Genomic DNA, 21162 nt, shown 5'->3' with positions numbered 1-21162 from the left:
ACACAAACTGGATAAGCACAAAATCTGGGACAGGGCACAAAACCAGGCTCCCAAAGGAGCTTCTTTACTTGCATGAGATGCACAGCCGAGGGCATTTTGGCTGCCTCCAGAGCCTCAGCTTGGTTCCTTCCCTTTCGTGCTTCCCTTCACTTCTAGCGTCTTCCTCTTGAGGAGGGAAGGCCAGGGAGGAGCCTCTGGGGCCTTCCGCCTCTCAGCATTGGGATGGTCTATTTCCATATAAAGGGAAAACTGAACTTGTATGTAATTTGGAGGTGGAGACAAAAGCAAAGAATCAGGTGGTCCTTCACTCCTGCACACAAGCCTTAGTACCCTGTTCTCTGTGCTCCCATGGGTGACTTCCCAAGTGAAGTTCCTCCAGGCAGCCAACTCAGAAGTTTATTAATGTTCTATGTTAACACTGCAGTAGTGGATGAGGTGATCCCTTGGTTAGGCTTGAGTTGATGGGCGCTCCAGACTGCCCACGGAACCCACAGACAAAGGCACACTCAGGACCCTGGCCTCACCAGCATCACCTCCCAAAGGCGCAGGACTGCATTTACTTGAGACATGAAGCTAGGACACAGGAATGTACACACTGTGACCACCAGGCTCCTGGACTCAGAACAGCCCCCAAAGCAGAAGGCCTCAAAGGTGGGGTCAGGCTCCCCTCTAGTGGGGAGCAAGGTCAAGAGAGCTGGTGCTGTGAGAGTGGTCACCCTCTAAACTTCCCTCACAAGATGCTCCAGTTGACAAGGTGTGCTGACTAGTTTGGGACCTGATGGCTTTTTTTTTTTTTTTTTTAAGAGTAGGAAAAATTTATTGAGAGAAGGAAAGCTTCTAAGAGACATAAGGGGGACTGGAAACTGGGTTGCTCACCCACCCCACTTTTCAAAGATGTTTTCTACAGCAAAGCCATGTGGTGAAGCAGAAGGACCTGATAGCTTTGTAAATGTGGCTGTCACTCATGGTGGCCTCCTCTAGCTCTGTGGCCATAGGGAGCACATGTGAAAGTCCATGGGCACTCTGCCCTTGAAAACCCTCAAAGGATTCTGAGGAGAGGTCCTGGCTCTGGCAAACATGTTTCCACCTGGGGCAGAGTCCCAAATTCACTGACAAAAGCAGTCAGTGGCCTCTGCTGCCTCTAAGATCCAGGAGTCTTGGCTCAAGTCTCTCCTTTGTCCAGCTCTGACTCTCCTGCTCTATGGCACAATCTAGGAATCTCAGGAATGATAGAAGCAGGGGAAGGTTCGATGTCAAGTGTGCTGTTTGAAGTAGAGCTTGGGGGAACTGGAGCCCTGGCTCACCTGGGCGTCTCACAGTGGCCATGGAGTGGAAGCGTGGGGTAGCCGGTCTGAGGGTGTCAACTGATGAAAACACTGAGGGTGGGGCTTCGGGGACAGGGGCCACTTGTAAGTGGCTGATAGGTATAGACAGCTGGAGCCCTGGTGGAGGAGGACGCTAAGCAGGGCTGAGGCTAGGACCTGCAAGGGCCTGTGCAGCCCAGCCCAGCAGTGCCAGCAGCTGTGGGGAACTGGCTAGAGAGTGCACACTTGGGCTCATCCCAGCCCACCAAGTTAGGAGTTCTGGGAGCAGGGCCCACGATCTGGAGATTTTGGTGCATTTTCCAGTTTGAGTCCCACTGAGCTAGAGAAGAGTGACACTGGATGTAAGGAGCTCCCAGGGGGGCTGAGTCTAAATGGAACCCCAGCATTCAGCTCAACTCTGTAAACAAAGTATTTGTGTGGCGTTTTTGCAGGGCATGGGGGACTAGCACCTTCATCAATTTCTTAGAAAGACCACAATCTCAAAATGATTTAAGAGCAGCAGCCTCGCTGGGCACAGTGGTACATTTCTGTAATTCCAGTTACTTAGGAGGCTGAGGCAGGAGGATAACAAGTTCCAGGTCAGCCTGGGCAACTTAGGCCTTATCTCAAGGAGAGAGGGGCGTTGGGGATGTAGCTCAGTGCTCCCTGGGTTCAATCCCCAGTACTGCAGACAACTCACAGCCTGAAACTGTCCACCTCAGCAGTCTCCCTTCCCAGCTGGCAGTGCCTCCCAAGTAGCCAGTAGTTCTTGCTGTGGCTCACCAAGAGTCCAGAGAAACAATCCAGATGTTACAGGAGTTGCTGTAGCCCTGGTACCATACAATGAGGCTCTGGCAGCCTAAAACTGGCTGCCAGCCAGAAGCACAGGCTCCTGAAACACAGGTTGCCTCTTCCTGTGGTTCCAGAAACCTGTTCTCGGACTCAGGGTCACTGTGTCCCATCCAGACTTCTCCAGGAAAGACACCGTGGCCAGACAAAGGAGCATTACTCCGGGTGATGTGACAGTGGGGTGCAGAATGTCACGCAGTGGCTCCAGCCTCTGCCTACAGGCTTAGTGACCTATCTGAACCTATCTTGTCTCCCCACTAGCCCGTACTCTCATACCCCATGGCAGAAATATGGTGAGGCAGAGGTCCCACTTCACCTTTCCAGTGATGCCCATGAGGCAGGCCAAGGCCGTCTGCTCAGGGCAGATTGTACTACTGGTGGTGACCCAAGCACCAAGCATGGGGTGGCCAGAGTCCCACTCCCCTTGGCCATGATAGGCAGGTTGTCCCTCTGTGCTAGACAATCAGATGCCTGAGCACCTGGGCTCAGGGGCCTTTCCAGAGCTTGATAGCCCTCCTAGCACCACCCTGTTTCTGAAATGCTGCTGTGAAACACACTACGTTAGGCCAAAGGGTGAGGTTGGGCATGGTTGTTAGGAGTCTGACGGGGCTGAAACGGGCTTCTGGCCAGCAAAAGCTCAGGAACTGCATGGGGGAGGGGCGGGGGCAACGACGACACATAATTAGTGCTCACCCTATGTCTGGGATCCTTGCACACTCAGAAGAATAGGATGGATTTCATTCTGAAGAGATTTTTCTAATACTTGGCAATTTTAATCAGGCTTTGCTTATGTCCTCTGAGATCAGGGGCCCTGAATGAGCTAATATTTTAGATCACATGCCAATCACTTTTTGTTGCAATAATAAATACCTGAAGCAGAAAAGGAGATTCATTTAGTTCACTATTTTGGAGGTTCGAGGGCATGATGCTCAGCTCAGCTGAGGCCCTCGTGGGGGTCCCACATTATGGCAGGTGGCAACGCTAAAGTGCACAAGAGCAAGTGACCACCCTTTAGCCACTTGGGGGTTAAAGCACACACACTGTTTGAAATGTCCTGCAAGGACCTACCATCAGGGATCAGAGAATGAAACCCAGAGGTATGGCACTTGTCATTCGTACTTTGAGCTGAAGACTGAAAAGGTCTCAGAAACAAGATTTCAGCTGGGCATGGAGGCTGAGGCAGAGGATCCCTGCAAGTTTAAGGCCATCTTGGGCTACAGAGTGAGTTCAAGGCCAACCTAAACCACATAAGGAGACTCTGTGTCAAAAAAACAAAAATAAATAGATGAAGCAGTCTCCCTGGCCTTCCCATGTCATCACTGCCCCCCATCCCACCCTGCATCCCACTCCAAAGTGAGTCACAGAAACCAGAATTCTTAGCTAAGGCAGGTCATAAGACGGCAAAGCCTCTGCCCCAAAAGGAAGTCACAAAATTTAGAAGTCATTCTCTTCCTTCTCCCTTGAAGACCTTTATTTTAGAGGGATCCCACCCATATACAAGAGAAGGAATGCCAGAGACTAAGAAGGATATCTGACCCCCCCCATCATTAGCATTAGAGAACACTCTACTGGTCAATTGCATTTCTTTTTCTTTTTTTCTTTTATTTGTTTTGTTTCTTTGTTTTTTGAGACAGGGCCTTGCTATTTAGTTCAGGCTGGCCTCAGACTGGCAGTGATCCTCCTGTCTCAGCTTCCCAAGTGCTGGGATTACAAACATGCACCACCACACTTGGCTCTTCTTTTGGATTTTTGAGACACAGGCTCACTGTGTAGTTGTTTTCATGTTTTTCTCTCACTATATAGTTTAGTTCAGGCTGGCTTCAAATTGCAGCAATCCCTCTGCCTCAGGTTCCTGAGTACTGGGATTATAGGTATGTGCCACCATGCCTGGCCCAGTGGGATTTCCACATAACTGTCCATCCTCACCAAACCTGAAGATTGTAAAAACTGTTATCCCTGGTTTCAGATCTTCATTGATGAAGGCTCTCATCCCATGTAAAACTTTGATTTAAAAACCCTATTATGGAGCCAGGGATTTAGCTCAGTGGTGCTGCCACCTGCCTTGCAAGCGCAAGGTACTGAGCACGATCCCCGGTACCAAAAAAAAAAAAAAAAAAAAGAAGCCTATTATGTTCTTCTTTTGTTAACATGTCTTTTGTTATATAGTGTTAGCTGTGATCATGCTTCCTGCCCCTGTAGTACCAATGGGACTGGAACCAAGACAGTCTATAACTGTGGGGTGACGTGATGATTTGCGTAGCACATCTAAGAAGGTGTTTCCTGGAAGGAGTCCCAGTAGCACCATTGTAGGATGACAACAGGACACCCAGCCACCTGCAGGTCTGTCCTCTCCCAGCCCTGGGAACAGTCTTTCTTTCAGAGGCCAGGCGTCAGCAGTCTGTACTCTGGGTATCTCAGTTTACCCTCTGATGCAGCTCAGCAAGGAACCCTATCATTTAGAGCTATGTTGGGTTGTTCTTCCCCTATCAGGACAAACCAGCAGGAGCCAAGCAATGCCATCCTCTGCCTCCTGGCCACCCAATGGGCCAGCCACACGTCTCCACTTGTCAGCCCCTGGTTCTATGCTGGTCTTGGAGCCAGTGTAGTACCCCAGCCAAGCCAGTGCCTTTCCGGGCGCTGATTTCTGCTATGGTGATGTTCTGCTTGGCACAAGCAACGATGTCTGGAAGCCTGAGTAATGACTGAATCTCCTCCATGGTCATGTAACAGGGTAGGTCACTGTAGTGAAGAAGTGTCATCAGAGTGGTGGCTGTCACAAACCTGCCCAATCACTGGCTGTACCCCCTCATTCTCAAGCCATGCACTTGGCTATACCCAAAAAAGCTCCTCCCTGGGATCCCCCAACCCCACCCTCTCAGCCACATGTTCCTCTTAGCCTATAGACCCATACATTTTATTGAAGAGAATCAGGACTGATGCTTTTGCAAGTTGTTCTGCAGAAAGGAGACCCAAGAGCTGCACACAGGATGCAGAGAGCTGGGTGGGGTTAGAGGCATCCATCATGAACTGGGGAAGGAGAAAAACGTCTGCAACACCCTGTGATGGAAGACAGTCCTGGCCAACCTCCTTCCCCGGGCATTTTATATCTCAGGAAGAGCACAATGACTTTTGCAGTACTGAGGATCAAACTTAGGGCCTCGAATGCTAGGCAAGCACTCTACCACTGAGCTACATCCCCAGCCCCCACAATGATTTTTAAACAAGGGGCTTTGGTTTCTGTTTTGTTGGTTATTTTTCTGGTACTGGGGATTGAACTCGGGACCTTGCCCTTGCGCGCAGGCACCAGAACCACTGAGCTGAATCCCCGGTCCAAACAAGGGGCTTTGGGATATGCAACCGCAGGGGAAGCAGCTGAATGGGGACTACCTGGTGTCACTTGTATTCAACTACATGGAAGTCTGTATTCTCTTGGCCATTGATTCTCCATCCTAGAATTTGGGGTAGGGGCTTGCCAGAATGGGACCAACCAGAAATGCAGAAATCAAACATAAATGTAGGGTACACCCAGAGGCCAAGCCCTAAAAGACAGACCACCCTCAGGAAGCCTACCCAGAGCTCTAACGGCTCAAATCACCAGAAATCAGATTGTTGCCCATCAGGAAGCAAGTCCAGCCAAGGCCCTGATTCCTCCACTAGTACAGTCACCACAGAGCCCAAATCCCATTCTAAGCACAGCAAGGTCCAAGACTTGACAGCACAGGGACACAGACTATATCCTAAAGGGAATTCAAAGGATTATGACCCACCAGAAGCGAATGACAGTTTCCATAGTAACTGGACCAGATGGGGCCCATGCACCCCCCGAGCTCCCGAATGGTTATCTTTCTTGGAGCCATGATGTCAGTAAGGTCGGTACCCACCTGTGGAAAAAGCCACGGTATAAAGAGAGCACAATGCCAGCGTGACCCTGAACTCCGGAGCAGCAGTGCACACACATTTTACTGTGACTTTAACCCTGGAAGACCCATTCTCCAAAGCCTCAGGCCTGAAGACAGGACCGACCACCAAGAAGGACAAAGGCAGCTTTCTGGGATCCCCGACCCACACCCACCAGGAGGATCTACAGTGGGAGAGACAGAGAAAGAGGAGGGGAGCGGAAAGTGCCCGCGGGAGGACGGTCCGGATGCCGCGCCAGGCTCTGCTCCGTCTAGCGGGAGGACTGCAGGTCTCGGAGATTACGCTCTCCGCTCCCGGAGGCTGTCCAGAACGCACCGACCCGGACCGGCGGCACCAGGGCTTCCCCTTGGTGGAGCCCGAGGCGCTTTGCAAGCCTCAAAGGTGCCCCTACTTCGACCCGCAAGAGGCAGAAACCTACCGTGGGCCGCGTAGGGGGAGGGTCCCCCAGGTCCCCCTCGCCATCCCGGGAGCACAGCTGTACCGGCAGTCAAGGACCTGAGCGCGGCACAGGACTGAGTTCTCGCGCCGGGAAACCCCCCAATACTCCCTCCCCGGCCCAAGATTCCCTCTCGCACGCCGTACGACGCGGAAGGATATTCTGCAAGCGTTTCACCAGCAGCGTCTTCCCAACACCTGAGGCGCCCAGCAGAAGACACATTCCACTCACCGCGCCACCGGGCACCCGTAGGTCAGTGTCGCGGCGGTCAAGGCCCGTCTTCTCCATGCTCTCATTGGATAGACGACCTCGCCTTCGGATTGCTCATCGCTTCTCTGAACTCATCGCCTCCCCGGGTGCGGCCCAATCAGGACTCAGCATCAGCCGGCAGGCGGAAGGCCTCGCCTCCTCGCGGCTCCCTGGAAGACGCAGCAAAGTGCGCGTGCGCACACTGTCATAGGAAGGCGGAAGCGGAAGTTGGGGGGGCGCGCCAGCTCGGATTGAGGGAGTGTTCGCTGCGTCTGTCCGGTCTGGGGTCATCATGGGGCGAGGCAGCGGCACCTTCGAGCGTCTCCTAGGTAACGCGCCCGCGGAAGGCCAGCAGTCTGTCAACTCACTTACCCTCCTGGCGCGGCCCCCGTGCCCGCGGGGAACAGTCTGGCCCTTCCACAGCTCCTCTGCCGCGGGCCTCCCGGACGCGCGGCGCCGACTCCTGGCCTCGGGTGTGGCCAGCTCGGCCTGACGCCGCGTCCCTGGGTGCTAGCGAGGGCGGCGCTGCCAGGGTGGGCGCGGGACCTGGCTCCGTCCCCTTCCGACAGCACCAGATCAGCTGGGCCCAAGTCCTGAGTCACGAAGTGGGTGACTCAGATTTGAACCTCACATAGGGACTCTAACTGAATGTTGATCGATGAGTGGAGCCGGTAGTGTCTTCCCTGGATCTTTTGAGCCCCTTGGAGGCTGCTTTCTGGGACCCAGGCCGCCCCGTGTGTTCTCTGGCTCTGGAAGTGCCCAGCTGTTTCGGATGGCCTTCTCTGTTGGAAATGCTGGCTGATCCTGTCTGAGCTTCCTGAAGACTGTACATTTTAGGACGAACAAGTCCATCACCTTAGTGAAAAGGTGGTATGTCTGGGGACAGGAGCCAGGTGTTGTTATGGTTTGCCTCGCTCTGCCTTTTCTGAAGTAAGGATTTTAAGGAGACCTTAGATGAGACACTTCCCTTGCTCTTGGGACATGTAGGCTGAGTATCTCAGCCTTATGACGTAGCTCAGCACTTTGAGGTTGAATCCAGAAGCTTTTGGAATTTGATCATTTGTACGTTTAGGAAAGCAGTGCAAGCCGAGTTCAGCAGTGCTCCCTCAGTCTGTCTGTTGGATGTGACAGGGACATGGAAAAAAGATGTATAGTGGGGGATCCTCGGAGATAAGTTCTTCCCCACACAAAACCTTGTAGAGGACTGGACTCTGTTATTTATCTCTCCAAGACTTGCCTAATGGAAGAGCCAAAGCATCTGAAAGATAGGGACTCAGAGAAGGCAGGTAACAACGAAAAAAGGTGCAGAGCCTAGTGTTTCAGAGTGAATCCTGGCTTTGTGTGTGGCAAGCTGTGACTTAGGGCAGTCACCTCACCTCTGCTTGCTTTCTTTATCTGCAGAACAGATGAAGATAGTACCTAGTTCGTCAGGTTGTGTGGGAATTGATGAAGTTAATTCAGTGTTTGGAATGGCACCTCATGTGTCACAAGCATGCAACAGACATTTTCTATGGTTTTCAATCCATTTTCTGTTTGTCTGGGGAGAATGGCACTTCCACAGCTGTCAGTGTGCATCTGGAGGATTTGCGTGTGGTTTTGCTTTCATTCAAATGTCTAAAAAGAAGGGGCTCTCTTCCCTGTTACCGAGAAGGGGGCAACCTAGGCAGACAGAGCAGAACAAGCCCTCTGAATGGCATGTCTTTCCTCCAGACAAAGCCACCAGCCAGCTGCTGCTAGAAACCGACTGGGAGTCCATCCTGCAGATCTGCGACCTGATCCGCCAGGGGGACACACAGTAAGTGAGGAGGACTTGTACTGCAAAGTGAAGGGGCAGCCTTGCACAGTGCTGGGGTCACTTGGTGCCCTCTGATTTCCGAGCCTTAGCTAAGCAGTGAGGCCCTCATGTGGGCAATCAGATGGTCCACATGCTGGAAATGGCAATATCTTGAAACATGTGGGGAATTTATCTGTGCTGCTTGGAGACAATGGTTATATTAATATTTGCTTAAGAGGGTCGAAACGACCAAGATGGCAGGGTTTCTTATCTTACTTGCTGGGACTGTTTTTCTTTCTCTGCTGTTGCCAGTGCTCTTCTTCTTTCAGAGCAAAATATGCTGTAAATTCCATCAAGAAGAAAGTCAACGACAAGAATCCACATGTGGCCTTGTATGCCCTGGAGGTAACTAGACCTCCATGCATGTTTTCTGGCCTCCAGCCTCAAGGGTCCCCCACCCCACCCCAATAGACAGCAGCCTTACCACCTTCCTGAGCACATAGCATCCAGTGGAGTTCCTTCTAGCCTGGAGTGGAGTTGTGAAGCATCCCACCGAGCTTGGTCCCCCTGAAGGTGGCAGGGGAGGAGGAGGTGGTGCAGCTTCACTGAGTATAGTCCACGTGGAAAGCTCTGAGGGCCAGCCCTCACTGCTCTTCTTGGCAGCAAGACATGCATTAGAGGGAACATGGTTTTAGGTTTCCGCCTGTTCTGAAGCTGCTGCTTGGGGTTCTCCACATGCTGGGTGGCCTGAGAAGCCTGCTAGAGGCCTGCCTTCTCACTAGGAGGAGGAGGGGCCCCTGCCCTGGCCATTGGGTCACTTCTTCTCTTTCTCGGGGTCCTCAGGTCATGGAGTCTGTGGTGAAGAACTGTGGCCAGACAGTCCACGATGAGGTGGCCAACAAGCAAACCATGGAGGAGCTGAAGGAGCTGCTGAAGGTAGGTGCCCACCAGAGCCATGGGAAGGTGGGGGCATGGGTAGTCACCACTGCTTTTCCAAGTGTTTACTGGGATCCTACAGCACAAACAGCACTGGGCATAGCATGGGTGTGAAGGGAGTGTCACTGCTCCCTGGCTGCCTGGGCTCAGGCCCAGGGAGAGATAGACCCTTGAGGTCCAGTCCAGCAAGGTTGGGGCTGTAACAAAAGTGGCCCAGGTGTTGCATCTGGGGCCCAGGGACAGACACCTATTCTTCTTGGAGGACCAGTGGAGACTTCCAGAAGGCAGGGCTTGGAGCTGAATCTTGAAGGGCAGTGGTGTTCCAGGTGGGCAGAGACGGTAGTGGTAGTTGCTGGGTGTATGAGCAGAAGAGTCCCAGAGAATGTCCCTAAGGATGGGAAGGATTTGAGCAGGGGAGGAGTCCGGCAGACCGCAGACCAAGAAGCTGCCTCAGGGAGGGTGGGTTTCATGCCCTCCCTCGAAGAAGGAAAAATCCTCTAGATCCCTGGGAGATTGTCCCAAAGCCACCTGCAGGGATTGTAATGTGGGCAGTGATGCAGGGCAGGGAGTGGTATGACCATTGCCTGGTGGAAAGGTGTCCCACAAAGGTGAAGCAATTTTCTATCTGCTGGGACCTAGGGCTAGACTGTGGTCACATAGTAGACCCATGCCTAGAGCCCACTTGCTGCCCAGAGCCCAAGTGGATAGGCTTTTCAGGGGCCCTCACTGGGACATTGGCCAGTGTCTCGTGCTGTCCTCACTGGAGCACTACTGTGATCTACGGCCACTCCACCCTGAACACACCCGATCTCGTCTGATCTTGGAAGCGAAGCAGGGTTGGGCCTGGTTAGTGCTTGGATGGAGGAGTGCTGTGTTCTCCTGCTGCAGGTCCTCTAGACCAATTTCCCCCTGATGGGGACAAGGCTATGACAGGGAGGGGCCACCAATGACCAGGTTGCGGAGGCCAGCTCAAAGTCTTGTTTCCTTGAAGCTGCTTTTGTCCCACCCTATCCTTGGCATTGGATGTCATGGCCTCCTGAAGGAGTACCAGACCTGGGAATGGGCTGCACCTGCTGGGGGTGGTGGCTGTGAGGATGAGGAGCCCCTCTGTGTGTGAAGCTTCTGACATAGCTGTCTGCCTGCCCCTTCCAGACTGTGTGGGCTCCACAGCTGCTGTGTCCTCAGCCCTGAGGTGATGCTTTATGCTGGGCCTGCCTGGTAGAGACTGAACAGAGCCAGGGGAGAAGTGACGGTTGTGGACCTGTGGGAGTCCATTACTGGTCACGGTGCAGTGGGGAAAGGGCAGTCGTACAGTCGTAGGCTCAGAGAAGAGCACAGCCCCGACTCACTGTTGATGTGTGAGGGTTTATTCACTCAGAGCCTGGGGACAGGTAGGTGCCTGGACACCATGTTCCACCCAGGGACCCTTCTCAAGCTATGACTGGCACCTCGAGTGTCCCATGGCCCTCCAACCTTCTCCCTCTTCTGCAGAGGCAAGTGGAAGTCAACGTCCGAAACAAGATCCTGTACCTGATCCAGGCCTGGGCACATGCCTTCAGGAACGAGCCCAAGTACAAGGTGGTCCAAGACACCTATCAGATCATGAAGGTGGAGGGTGAGTGGGGGCAGGGGACAGGGTCTGGTCTGAGGGAGGGAACTAGGCTATCAGGAGCTGCGGGGCCACTCTGCTGGGCAGTTAGGTCAGTGATGCAGGGCAGGGAGAACAGGCTGGACCTCACGAATGACTTGCAGTGGGAACCCATTGGGAGGGTGATGTTCTGGGAGGCTCAGAGGCCTCAGAGGGAGCCAAGCTCTGCTTGCTGTACCTCTCCCAGGGGTTGGGGGTAGATGGTGACAGCGGACAGTATGTGGTCAAAAGTTCACAGACAAGCACAGCTCAGAGTGATGTGGCCCCCGGGGCAGGCAGTGCAGGGGGAGCAGGCAAGGAAGGCCTCATGAGGAGGTGCCCTGTGTGCCGAGACCTGAACATAAGAGGGAAGCAGATAGGCCCTGACACCCTCTGCAGAGGGCTCTTGGGTTCAGAGGCCCTGGGACCAGAGCACAGTGGGGTGCTGCAGGGACCTAAAGGTAGCACGTGCCCAGAGGAGAACTGCATTGGGGTTTGGTGTACCCGTGGGTGGCAGGGAGTCACTGGTGGGTTTTAGGCCAGCTGCAGTAGCTGAGGTGCATTTTCTTGGCCTCCTGTATTCCTCATGGTGGTCCTGGAGACGTATGGGTTTGCGGCGAGAGGGACAGTAGGCTCAGGGTGTCTTTGGAGGTATTTGCTGGGGCTTGGGGCTTGGCAGACTCTGCATGGTTTTGGCTGAGGAGGCAGATGGCAGTCTTTAGGAAGCAGCTAACCCGGGTGGGGCCAGCAGTGACCACAGCCTCCTCTCTCCAGGACATGTCTTCCCAGAATTCAAGGAGAGCGATGCCATGTTTGCCGCAGAGAGAGTGAGTCTCGGTGGGCACCCATGAGGGGTTCTTGAATCTGGCAGTTATGAGGAAACAAAGAGGAAAGCCCTGGGGATTGCTTGTCTGGTGCTGGAGGGTGAGAGGTGTTTTGTCAGAGATGAGGATGTCCCTCATTGTTTCAGTGGTAAATGCACTTGTGGCTCTACAGGTCAAGACGGAGATGTGTTCACAGTGTCCTTGGGCTGTAGCTATTGGGTTCACAAGGTTCGAACAAATTCTCAAGTGCAGCTCAGTGATAGAGCACTTGTCTAGCACGTGTGAAGGCCTGGGTTTGATGCCCAGTGTCACCCCTCCTATACACACATCCTCAGACCTGGAGGAAGCGGCGGGGTCATGGAATCCCCCTGCAGGGGACCTTTTCCCTGTCTGAAGCAGCTTAGCCCTGGGCTCTGTGGCTTGGGCCGCTGTAGGCGGAGTGGGGCTGGCACAGTTTCTCCTGCCGTGTTGGGGTCTCAGGTCTCGTTCCTGTCTGGGGGTGTGGAGGATGCCTTGCACCTCTAGCTTACCAGGGGAGGGGACGTGTGGGCCTGATGCTGCTGCTCCCGTAGGCCCCTGACTGGGTGGACGCTGAGGAATGCCACCGGTGCCGAGTGCAGTTCGGGGTGGTGACCCGCAAGGTGAGTGCCCTGCCGCTTTGGGGGGCTGGGGCTCTGCCCTGCGGCTGGTGGGCCCGTCAGGCCCCTGTAACCAGCCCTGCCCTGCCCCTCTTACAGCACCACTGCCGAGCTTGTGGGCAGATCTTCTGCGGCAAGTGCTCCTCAAAGTACTCCACCATCCCCAAGTTCGGCATCGAGAAAGAGGTGCGGGTGTGTGAGCCCTGCTACGAGCAGCTGAACAAGTGAGTCCCTCGTAGGCTCCATGGGGCCTCTTCCTGTCCGGCCACAGCACCCTGGGACCGGGGACCTGGGAAGGCCCATGGGGTGCTGACCAGCAGGGGCAGGGTTGAGAGCAGGCTGGGGCAGCTGTGCCCTCCGGGCAGGAGGCTGGGGGATGCTGTGGCCCCAGGGCAATACGAGATGACCCCTGGAGACCAGTCGCTAATGTCTGATTTTGGTTAACTCTTGGCAGTAAAACCTGGTGAAAACTTGCCCGCATAATACAAAGAACACGGGTGCATGTGCCGTTTGCCCAGATTCCTCAGTTGTGGCCATTTTGCCACCTTGGTTAGCTTGTCCTCTCTTCCCTCGTTGGCACACTGGTGTGTGTGCGTGCCTATGTGTGTTCACACACATTCATGTTTTATTCTAAACATGCAAATGAGCTAGTGACCACACATCCTCTGAGACAGTCGCAGTGTCATTATCTCTCCAGGGAAAGACGGTGTGGTGGTGCCTGTTCCACTGTGGGGGTCCAGTGTCGCTGTTGTCCAGGAAGCTCCTTTGTGTCTTCCCTGACCCTGACAGGGCGCATCCAGGTCATCAGCATGCTGCTTTTTATTGTCACACCTCCCCAGCCTCTAGCCCGGCGCGTGTTCAGCCTGTCATTGGTGTGCAGTGCAGGCCGTTGTGCCATGTCCCTCCTTTGGGGCCTGTCTGAAGTTACCTTGTAGTCAGGTTCTGGGTCTGCACTTTTGGAGGGAATCCCAGCGTGAGGCTGTGCTCTCACTGGGAAGCTCCTCTGCTTCTGTGATGGGTCTGAGCTGCCCCTGAGGCTGAGCCCCTGAAGGTTCCCATTCTCGGGGCTCATGACTCAGTCATTCTGAGCACTGCTTTCCTGACTTATTTCCTGTGTGCAGGCCACTTGACTTTGCTCCTCCCTTCTCCAGTGTGTCCTGATTTAGGCTGCAGTTTTCTTGTAGAAAAGAGCTTAAGGTTCATTTTGAATGAGAGGTGTTAGCACATTTATGTTGAAATTCCAAGAGTGCTGTGAATGTTTGGCCCTCAGACACCACTTGCTAAGATCTGCATGATCTGGAGTGAACTCTAGAAAAGCCCTGGCCTGGCTTCAGCATCATAACAGATTTTGCTGCCCTTTCCAGCACCTTCTGGGGGTGAGGTTCACTGCGTCTCAGGGAGGACACGGGGCAGCATCCAGGTGCTTTAGGAAGTTGAGTTGTGCTCAGCTGGCCAGGCAGAGGATTTGAACCTGTTTCCAGCTTAGGCTCTGACCCATCCATTCTGTGCAGCTGGCTGAGGGACCCACGTCCTTGCTGTTCCCTGGAGTATAGTCATCAGGTTCCAAGTGCCTATGGCACTGGTGTCCTCACTTGATGGGACCGTGTGAGGGAAGAAGCGTGGCGGGTTGGTGGAGGACTTTGTTGGTGGCCGGCCTCAATGCATGGTCACCTGTAGCCTCCCACTCTGCCTCCAGGAAAGCGGAAGGAAAGGCCACCACCACTACTGACCTCCCCCCGGAGTACCTGACCAGCCCCCTGTCACAGCAGTCCCAGGTACGCTCCCTCCTCCCCCGAGTCCCCTGAGCACCTCTCCCGGGCCCTCCTCACCCTGCCTGCCGTCCTCAGCTGCCTCCCAAGAGGGATGAGACGGCTCTGCAGGAGGAGGAGGAGTTGCAGCTGGCCCTGGCCCTGTCGCAGTCCGAGGCTGAGGAGAAGGAGAGGCTGGTGAGGGGGGTCCTGGCCTCAAGGAGGGACCCGGGTTTCCTGGAGGTGCTGGGGCGGGGTTGTGTGGAGGCCCCAGCCCTACTCCTGTGCCACCTGTTTCCTGAGCGACACCTCCTCTCTGTTCCGCTTCAGAGACAGAAGTCAACCTACACAGCACACCCCAAGGCAGAGCCCACGCCCCTGGCGTCATCGGCGCCCCCCGCCAGCAGCCTGTACTCCTCACCTGTGGTGAGCGCACCGCCTGGCTCGGTGCCAGCTCTCCTGGCCCAGGCCTGAGGAGTCTGTTCCATGCCCGCTCTGTCAGTGGGAGAAGGTGTGGGCAGTTTAGGAAGTCACTGTTGACTCTCTGGGGCTGTGGTCTCCAGGCCACCGCTGGCCGAGGGGAGCCTCCTTCCTCCCTGGCTGGCTGTTGGCAGGGCCTCACAGCTGGGGCGAGGTCCAGGCCGGATGTCCTCATCAGAGGAGCCAGGCCCTATGCTGGGAGCCCCTGGGAAACCGGCCAGGTGCCACCCTCCGTAGTCCTGGAGTCCAGTGCCGTGCAGCCCTTCAGGGCCTTTTTAAGCTCTTACGCTTATGCTACTAGAGAGAGAAGGGAAGAGCACGCATAGATGCCCACCTCACGAGGAGCCCGAGAGCAGAGGGGTTGTGGCATTGGCCAGTGCTGGGCTCTCCTGTTCTTTGGCACTCTCTGGTCCCTGCCTGAGTGGCTGCTTCTGATTGCGTCACTGTTCCCTTCGGCTTGTGACCCCTCAGACGGTCCTTGTCTCCCCAGAACTCATCAGCACCTCTGGCTGAGGACATCGACCCTGAGGTAAGGACCCTAACAACAGGTACTGTCCCCTGGCCTCCTGGCCTCTGAGAATGACCCCCCTCTGTTGCTGTGTAGCTTGCGAGGTACCTCAACCGGAACTACTGGGAGAAGAAGCAGGAGGAAGCACGGAAGAGCCCCACGCCATCTGCACCTGCGCCCCTGACAGAGGTGGCTGCGCAGCCTGGGGAGGGCCACGTGGTGCCCGCCAGCTCGGTGGAGGTGCGGCCCTCTGCACTTCTGGTCCCTGCTCTAGGCGCAGAACCAGACCGGGCCAGAAGTCCACTCATCCTTTGCTCTCTACCAGGCTCCCCTCCCAGAGACGGACACTCAGCCCATAACCTCCTCCAGCACCCCCTTTAGTGAGGTAAGTGGGGTGAGGAAACGCTTGCGGGCTGGGCCAGAGAGAGGGTGGCTAGGCCCCTGCGGCTTCTCATGACAAAACCTGGCTGCATGGACTGTGGTCTGGGGTCCAGCCACTCTGTGGATAGGACTTAGGGCCAGACATTCCCAGCCAGAGGAATCCCACCTCTCCTGGGACTTCTGGGCATTGTCCCCGTCAGGCAGACTAGGCCTGTCTCCGGGCAGAGAGCTCTCAACCTGGTCCCTCCTGGCTGTCCCTGTGCCTGGGGATGAGAGCCTGACCTCTGGCCCTCATTTCTTTGTGTGTGGACTGGCTTGCTCCAGGCCCTGGGAAGAGCAGGCATGAAGACTGCTCAGGCCTGGCAGACAGGGCTCTCACTGCCCCAGGAGAGCCCTCAACACCCGCTTTGTGTCCCAGCAGCAGTACCAGAACGGGGAGTCGGAGGAAAGCCACGAGCAGTTCCTGAAGGCCCTGCAGAATGCTGTCACCACCTTTGTCAACCGCATGAAGAGCAACCACATGCGGGGCCGCAGCATCACCAACGACTCCGCTGTGCTCTCCCTCTTCCAGTCCATCAACAGCATGCACCCGCAGCTGCTCGAGCTGCTCAACCAGCTGGACGAGCGCAGGCGTGCGTGCATGGGGCCCCGGGTGCTGCAGATGGGGGCTCCATGAGCACCTTGGGGATCTGTCCCCAGGGACCTGGGTCGCCTTGCCTGCCCTTGCTGAGGCCACAGGTGCCTCCAGAGGGTCTCCGTGGGCTGTGGTCCCAGGTGCCAAGCACAGGTGTGCCTGCCCCCCAACCCACCCTAGGGCCAGGAAGCCCTGGGGAGAGGGCTGAGCCTCACTGATGGCTAGGGGCAGCTGACCACACAGGCCCAGCCCCGCCACCCCACCTGCTTGTACTGGAGTGGCCAAGGCCGCCCTGCTCTCTTCCCACAGTGTACTACGAGGGACTGCAGGACAAGTTGGCACAGATCCGGGATGCCCGGGGGGCACTGAGCGCCCTGCGTGAGGAGCACCGGGAGAAGCTGCGCCGGGCAGCTGAGGAGGCCGAGCGCCAGCGCCAGATCCAGCTGGCTCAGAAGCTGGAGATCATGCGGCAGAAGAAGCAGGTGCGGCCCCAGCCCGGCACACTAACCCTGTCTGTGCAGGTCATGCGGGCCACCTGACTACTCCTCGTCTGCCGCAGGAGTACCTGGAGGTGCAGAGGCAGCTGGCCATCCAGCGCCTGCAGGAGCAGGAGAAGGAGAGGCAGATGCGCCTGGAGCAGCAGAAGCAGACTGTCCAGATGCGCGCCCAGATGCCTGCCTTCCCTCTGCCCTACGCCCAGGCACGTGCTGCCCTCCCTACCCTCCCACTGCTACCTCTTGTCTATTCTGTGGCAGTACTCTTGAAACCACTGAGTGCGCTGCCACAGCTGCATCCCAAGCCACCCCTGCCCTTTTGTTTGTTTGAGGCAAGGTCTTGCTGTGCAGTTTAGCCTGGCGCCAGCCTCCTGAGTGCTGGGAGTACAGGTGTGCACCACCTCACCTGGCAACCCCTTTGTGCTTTGTTCTGGGGACAGGGTCCCCTGAATTTCAGTTGCACCAGTTGGCCTTGTTGCTGTCCCCTGGTGGAGCCACCAGGACCACAGGTGTGTGTCCCTGCGTCCACTCACCTGCTGTCTTCTCTCCTCAGCTCCAGGCCATGCCTGCGGCTGGGGCCGTGCTCTACCAGCCTTCAGGCCCGGCCAGCTTCCCCGGCACCTTCAGTCCAGCAGGCTCAGTGGAGGGCTCGCCTATGCACAGTGTGTACATGAGCCAGCCAGCCCCAGCCGCTGGCCCCTACCCCAGCATGGCTGGCACCGCAGCAGGTAACCTCAGGGCAGGGGCTGGGACCAGCTCAGATGACCTCAGACCACCGCTTTATCCTTCTGATTTCATTTTAGTCTAATTGTCAGGATTACAAAATGACACAAGTGCCAGGTATGGTGGTGCACACCTGTCAACCCAGCACTTGGGAGGCTGAGGCAGGAGGATCTCTGCCAATTTGAGGTAGACTAGGCTACATAGTGAGTTCAAGGCCAGCCTGAAGTACATAATGTGACCCTGTCTCAGAAAACCAAAAGAAACATTTTCCAGATCCCCTAAAGATGACATTTTCTCACACTTGCTGGCTCCATACTGCCCACGTGCACAGGCATTCGCTCACATGTGCACTCCCTTTCTCCTGAACTCCTTTGCAGTTCGGCCAGGGACTGCCCTGTGGCCCAGAATGCCTGTCCCGGAGCTGGTGCCCCTGGAGCAGGAGGGCCTGAGGGGCCACATCACCTCTGCCCTTTATGGCAGGACACTTTCCCTTAGTGGCCGGGCACAGGCTGCTCCTACCCGCCGACATCCTGGGGCTGTTCCATCACTGTTTCATCCTGTCACGAGGCTGGTGGGCTGGTGGGCTCCTGCCCTGAAGTTGCGGCCTGGGCCTGTCCCTGTCAGCTCTGGGTACCCTTTGGGAGTGGCTGAGGCTCTGCTGACACCTTGGTTCTTTTCAAACTTTCACCTCACTTTTCATCTAGCTGTAACATTTTCTTGCTAATTTTTTTTTTTTAATAAAAGAGAACCGTTTATTTGAAGATGGGGAAGGAGGAAGAGAGAGATGACAGAAAGCTACTCTGGATAAGTAGGGAGAATTCAAAAGTGAATTGCTCTTAGCTTGCCAAATTCTGCCTGAGTATTGTTGGTTTTTTTGAGACAAGGTGTCCCTGTGTTGGCCAAGCTGACCTTGAACTGTGGGGCTCAAGAGATCCTCTTGCGTCAGCCTCCTGACTAGATGGGACTACAAGCACGTACCACCATGCCCTGCTATTCCTTTATTGTCTTTGCTAAACAGTGCCTTTCTGATTTTGCCATTGTCTTCCCCCGGAAGAAGAGGCTTTTCCTTTTTTGCTTTTGTTGTTTATGTTGTTTGTGGGCTCGTGGGCTCTTTACTCAAAGGACAGTGCCTGGCTGGTGATGTAGGGGATTTTCATGTGATCCCTGCTGTGACTCGGGAGCTACAGGCAGCTTCTTGACCTTGGGCCGTCTGTCCTCTGTGAGTCAGCTGGGTCCCTGCTGGGCTTGTCCTAGTGTCTGTCACACCCAGGGCCCGAGTTCTGGCTGTGCTCGGGGCCTCCAGGTGCTGTCAGCAGGAGAGCTCAGCGTGTGTGTGTGTGTGTGTGTGTGTGTGTGTGTGTGTGTGTGTGTGAACACCTTCACAGAAGGTAAAGCTGAGCTGGCGGTGCAGTGCCTCCCGTTCCCATGGCTCCGGTTTCTCCCTGTGCCATCCTCAGTGCATGGACCTATGTACTCATTTTTAGCCTAAGCAGAATTTTCCTTGAGGAATGTTGAGCCAAGTCACTGGGACAGTGCCCCCGCCAGTGTGTGACGCGGGTCTGTAGCCTGTTTAGCCTAAGGTCAGGAGTCCACGTGTGGCTCAGGGAGTCTCCAGTCAGCTGCCCCTAGCCCCTTCAGTGACCATCAGTCATTTCAACAGTTTCGTTCCTCTGTTCTGATTCCATTCCGCCTACAATCCACTTCCCATTCTTGCCAGTTTTATTTTCCTTTTTGGTTTGTTTTTGTGTTTTTTTTCATACCGGGGATTGAACTCGGGTCCTTGCATTTGCAAGGCAGGCGACGGAACCACTGAGCTAAATCCCCGGCCCTTGGTTTGTTTGTTTCTAAGACAAGGTCTCACTTTGTGTTCAGGCTGGCCTCGAACTCTAGGCGATCCTGCCTCTGCCTCCCGAGTGCCGGGTTATTTTCCTTTTTGAATGTGAAACATGAACGAACTTGGTTCCAAGTCACAAAAAAGAAAACCTCAGAGAGGGGCCAGGGATTTAGCTCAGTGGTTCCGCAGCTTGCCTCGAAAGTGCAAGCCCTGGTACCAAAAAGAACCTCAGAGAGACACACCCTCTCCTGCCTCCCACTCCGGGGCTGAACAGGCTCTCCTTTGTTGCAGATCCCAGCATGGTGAGCGCCTACATGTACCCAGCAGGCGCCCCGGGCTCACAGGCCGCCTCCCAGGCCCCGGCCGGGCCCGCCCCCAGCTCCGCCTACTCATCCTACCAGCCCACCCCGGCTCCCGGCTACCAGGTAGGTGGCCCCCTCACCTCCTGCCCCGCCTCGCCCCACCCGCTGCCCATGTCACCATTTCCCTCCGCAGAATGTGGCTTCCCCGGCCATTTCCCAGCCTCCGCAGTCCGGAAGCATGGGCTACGTGGGCAGCCAGTCGGTGTCCCTGGGCTACCAGCCATACAGCATGCAGGTGAGGAGCCCGCTCACCCGGCCCTCCGGGGCGCTCCTGGACGCCACAGGGTTCTTGGGATCAGTCTTTCTTCCTCTCTGCAGAATCTCATGACCACCCTACCTGGCCAGGACGCATCTCTGCCGGCCCAGCAGCCCTACATGGCGGGGCAGCAGACCGTGTACCAGCAGGTGAGCCCTGCACGGACCGACAGCCCTGGGCGCCACGGGATAGGGTGGACTGCTGACTCCGGTGGGGCCTCTCAGGCGAGTTCCCTTCTCAGCAGACAGAACTAGGACATAGACACAAACACGTGTCCACACGTACGGATGGAACAAGTGACGTGGGAGCTCTCAGACAGCCCGGGTCTGCACCGTGGGGAGCAGGATGCTGACCGGTGTCCGCTTTCCTCCCGCAGATGGCGCCTTCTGGCGCCCCGCCCCAGCAGCAGCCCCCCGTGGCCCCGCAGCCGCCGGTGCAGGGGCCGCCAGCGCAGGCACAAGGCAGCGAGGCCCAGCTCATCTCATTCGACTGAGGCTGGGCTGGGAACGCCCTATCCAGAGTAACACTACCGGTCACCCGAACCCGCCTGTGTTAACTAGCCTCCCCTCCCCCTTCCCTGTAGTGTCCCCTCTGAGCCAGGAGTGGGGCCTTGCCCCAGCTCTCCTCCCATCAGCCTGCTGGCTCCTGTCACCGGCTCCCTGCTTTGGTCCTGACGTGGTCTGTGACTTGTCCCCAGGGCTGGGCCTTGGAGAGGGAAGCTGGCAGGGGAGCCCTGCGTGTCGGGCCTGAGAGGGAGGCCTGCTCTGTCCTCCTGGGAGCTGGCCGCAGCCCCTCCGCAGGGATCTCCCGGTTGTCCCTCCACAGCCGGGCCTCTAGCTTCTCTGCTTCTCGGCTGTCATCTCTCTGCAGAACAGCGATAATAAAATGTATGTCGAGCCGTATGAGTCTTTGTTGGGTCAGCCAGCCTAGCTTTGGGCCGCAGGGTGCGGTGTGTAGGTCCCCAGCCCAGTGCCTTGCACAATTGGGCAGTCTTGGTGCGTTTTCTGTTGGCATAAGAAGATGCCAGAGACCTTGTAATTTAAGAGAAAATAAACATTTATTAAGAGATCTGGAGACTAGGAGGCCCCGGGTCAAACGCCCTGGTCTATCGAAGCCTGTCTCGAGGCGGGAACTGTAGGTGCCATCAGGTTCAGAGCGCATCTCCGAGACAGTGTTAGGTGGGCTTG

At 55.9% G+C, this 21162-nt stretch overlaps 2 protein-coding genes across 19 annotated transcripts; one reads left to right on the top strand and one right to left on the bottom strand.

Moving 5' to 3' along the window:
* Positions 1 to 3594: 3594 nt before the first annotated feature.
* Arl16 (ARF like GTPase 16) lies at positions 3595 to 6919 on the bottom strand. 6 transcript variants are annotated; one of them, XM_021241251.2, is made up of 5 exons: positions 6669 to 6916; positions 6490 to 6548; positions 5921 to 6034; positions 5065 to 5210; positions 3595 to 4892 (listed from the first exon to the last, which is right to left on the bottom strand). In XM_021241251.2, exons 1-5 carry the CDS (start codon positions 6793 to 6795, stop codon positions 4721 to 4723), a joined length of 618 nt encoding a protein of 205 aa, XP_021096910.1. In that variant the 5' UTR covers positions 6796 to 6916; the 3' UTR covers positions 3595 to 4720. The 6 variants fall into 6 exon arrangements, with proteins under 6 accessions (XP_021096910.1, XP_004861001.1, XP_087064423.1 ...); XM_004860944.4 differs by having other exon boundaries at positions 5065 to 5180; positions 6669 to 6906; XM_087208297.1 differs by lacking the exon at positions 5921 to 6034 and having other exon boundaries at positions 5065 to 5180; positions 6669 to 6919.
* Positions 6906 to 20877, top strand: Hgs (hepatocyte growth factor-regulated tyrosine kinase substrate). 13 transcript variants are annotated; one of them, XM_087208291.1, is made up of 23 exons: positions 6906 to 7085; positions 8467 to 8551; positions 8860 to 8935; positions 9374 to 9466; positions 10958 to 11081; positions 11868 to 11920; positions 12490 to 12558; positions 12655 to 12779; positions 14252 to 14330; positions 14403 to 14501; positions 14634 to 14729; positions 15274 to 15312; positions 15388 to 15531; positions 15617 to 15676; positions 16091 to 16304; positions 16616 to 16788; positions 16866 to 17006; positions 17354 to 17528; positions 19649 to 19782; positions 19853 to 19954; positions 20019 to 20124; positions 20200 to 20256; positions 20352 to 20877. In XM_087208291.1, exons 1-23 carry the CDS (start codon positions 7049 to 7051, stop codon positions 20723 to 20725), a joined length of 2655 nt encoding a protein of 884 aa, XP_087064417.1. In that variant the 5' UTR covers positions 6906 to 7048; the 3' UTR covers positions 20726 to 20877. The 13 variants fall into 13 exon arrangements, with proteins under 13 accessions (XP_087064417.1, XP_087064420.1, XP_004860999.2 ...); XM_087208294.1 differs by having other exon boundaries at positions 20038 to 20124; positions 20352 to 20482; XM_087208295.1 differs by having other exon boundaries at positions 6972 to 7085; positions 16094 to 16304.
* The last annotated feature ends 285 nt before the right edge of the window (positions 20878 to 21162 follow it).

This window comes from Heterocephalus glaber, unplaced genomic scaffold, assembly GCF_053883595.1.
Source record: "Heterocephalus glaber isolate CG9 unplaced genomic scaffold, H.glaber_assembly_v1.0 deba00000937, whole genome shotgun sequence".
In the NCBI taxonomy this organism is placed as follows: domain Eukaryota; kingdom Metazoa; phylum Chordata; class Mammalia; order Rodentia; family Bathyergidae; genus Heterocephalus; species Heterocephalus glaber.
Note: the sequence above shows the minus strand (reverse complement) of the source record. Positions and strands in the feature narration are given on the sequence as shown.